Here is a 2,176-nt window from a genome sequence, read left to right as displayed (position 1 = left end):
GGTCATTCTCCCTAAGAGCTATCAGCCATCTAGAGCAAGCAGTCACCACTGTTTATCCCACAACAAGTAGGGCCCACACCCTTCTGATAAGGATAGTGGTTGTCTGTTTCCTTGTAGGAAACCCCAGAGAAGTCAAACCCGCCCAAGGATGACCAAGGTTAGGCCGTCATCATGAATCTAGGGCCCGCCCATCTTGTTACATGTATAACCCTAGACCTTCCCATTCCTATGGGCACACCCCTAGCTCATCCCCTTCCTGTCATGCTTATGCCTATCATACATCCCCTTCCCACGATGTGTATGCCTATGGTACTGCCCCTTCCTGTGATGTGTGGTTACGTGTAATCATGACCTCTTAATGAGATATAACCCTTGGTTAGCAATAAAGTGGGGGCTCTCCTGCTCTCGCTCCCGAGGCTCTCTCCTGCTCTCGTAGCCGGCTCCCCCAACGAGGACCACCAAGCGGGGCTGAGGTGAGCATGCTACCATGAAATGTGTCTGACTCCATTATTCCAATCTCTCCTCTACCCCTCATGCTCTCTATGACTTTAATCTTTACTTCTTATCACTGTACAATTGCGCCTACCGGACCTGTGATGATTTGTTGGGGACGCTCCGCACCCCACACTGATGCAGGCCCACTAAAGGGAGGTGGGGTGGGGCTCAGGCAGGTGGGTCTGAGGATCAGCCAGAGCTCTGGGGAGAGAAGTTGGAACTCCAACTGCAGACAGAGGTTGCAGTCGGTGGGGAGCTCCTGGGGGACTGTGCCCAGCATTGCTCAAGCCGCTCCTCCAGGTGTGCATGAGTCCGGGGTGACCCATTCAGGGAGGGGAGGTCCCGAGCTGGGCTACTGAACCCTGACAGGAGACGGGTCTGAACTGTGAGGGGTTTAGGTGCAAAACGCACGCCGGAATCCGAAGGCCAAGTCTCGAAGAAGAACGGTCTCTCCGCCGCACGCTAGTGATCACGTGTTGGTCAGTTACACACGTGTTCAAGATGAATTTCGTGTCTGTGGACGTTTCTAATGTGGCTACTAGGAAATCTATCATGGACACTGCGGCTCATGTTACAGACAACCCCGAGCTAGAGCAAGCTGGTGGGAGCGGCGCGGAGAGGGGGTCGGGGTTGCCTGTTGCGCGGCTCACGGCAAGACTCCTAAAACCCTGCACACGACCATGAGTCCAAGATGACTCGTAGTAACCCTACAGGACAGGGTAGAACTGCCCCTGTGGGTGTCTGAGACGGTCACTCTTCACAGGAGTGGAAGGAAAGCCTCATGTCTCTCCTGGGGAGAAATCCTGAGGTGGATTTGAACTGCTGACCTTGCTGTTCAGCATAGCCTCCAGAAAGGCTGCGTCTCCAGAGCCTATCTGAGATCAGAACAGCTGGCACGCGTCTCTGCAGTCTGCCTGATATCCAGCAGGGGGAACTCCGGGAGCACTCAGTCTGGTGGCTTGAGATTCAGCCCCAGAAACCAGCCCCTCTGGCCTGCTCCTAGCACCACTCCGTCCACTGTCCTCCCCGTGTCCACTAGCCAGGAGGCCCCTCTGACAACCAGCGATCCCCAGGCCCCTCCTCGTGCTCCATCTACTGGGGATCTGCTCTTATCCTGTGCTGGGATCCCCTCCTTTGAGGCCTGCCTGTGGGGCTCGGCTGTGGGGTGGTCCAGCTGTTCCCCACCGGGGACAACCTGAGCCTGGGACAGTCAATCTCACAGCTCCCTCAATTTCAGACCCAAGTCCTGCAGGAGGGGAGTCGGGGGTCAGCACCCCAGTGCCTCCGGAGATGCTCTCCCACATATTCTTAGGGCTCACCGTGGTAGGTAACACATCCCGGTCTAGTTGACAATGCTGAGCTTTAAGAGACTCAGGCGGAATCTCCAGGTTAGGAGGAGAGGTTAGCACACCTCTCTGCTGTACTTATCCGGGGCTAGAAGGCAGGGGCTAACCTACTCACGTTGGAGATGAGGGAACGGGGGCACAGAGAGGGCAAGTGACTGGCCTAATGACACCCAGGACAAAGGTCAGAAGTCTGGTCTGGTTCCCCATGCATTGCTGCTGCATGGTGGGGTCCCTGGGTCCACCCCTGCCTCTCCATGGAGCCCAGCCCACCTCTCGGCCAGTCCGCGCTTGGTGAGGCCTGAGATGATGATCGGGTCGAAAGGCTCCTCTGTGCC

The 2,176-nt window shown here is 56.6% G+C and overlaps 1 protein-coding gene across 1 annotated transcript in view; it reads right to left on the bottom strand.

Annotated features, from left to right (window-relative positions):
• LOC101638365 (glutamate receptor-interacting protein 2) overlaps nt 1–2,176 on the bottom strand; it is a 48,951-nt gene that overhangs the window by 21,516 nt on the left and 25,259 nt on the right. The window contains exon 17 of the mRNA XM_045290134.1: nt 1,716–1,741. Coding sequence (XP_045146069.1) covers nt 1,716–1,741 — 26 coding nt within the window. The remainder of the gene's footprint in view (nt 1–1,715; nt 1,742–2,176) is intronic.

Source organism: Echinops telfairi, unplaced genomic scaffold (assembly GCF_000313985.2).
Source record: "Echinops telfairi isolate 266 unplaced genomic scaffold, ASM31398v2 ScPeMD7_31;HRSCAF=116, whole genome shotgun sequence".
Taxonomy (NCBI): domain Eukaryota; kingdom Metazoa; phylum Chordata; class Mammalia; order Afrosoricida; family Tenrecidae; genus Echinops; species Echinops telfairi.
The sequence above is the reverse complement of the archived record's forward strand: the minus strand, read 5'-3'. Positions and strand labels throughout refer to the sequence as shown.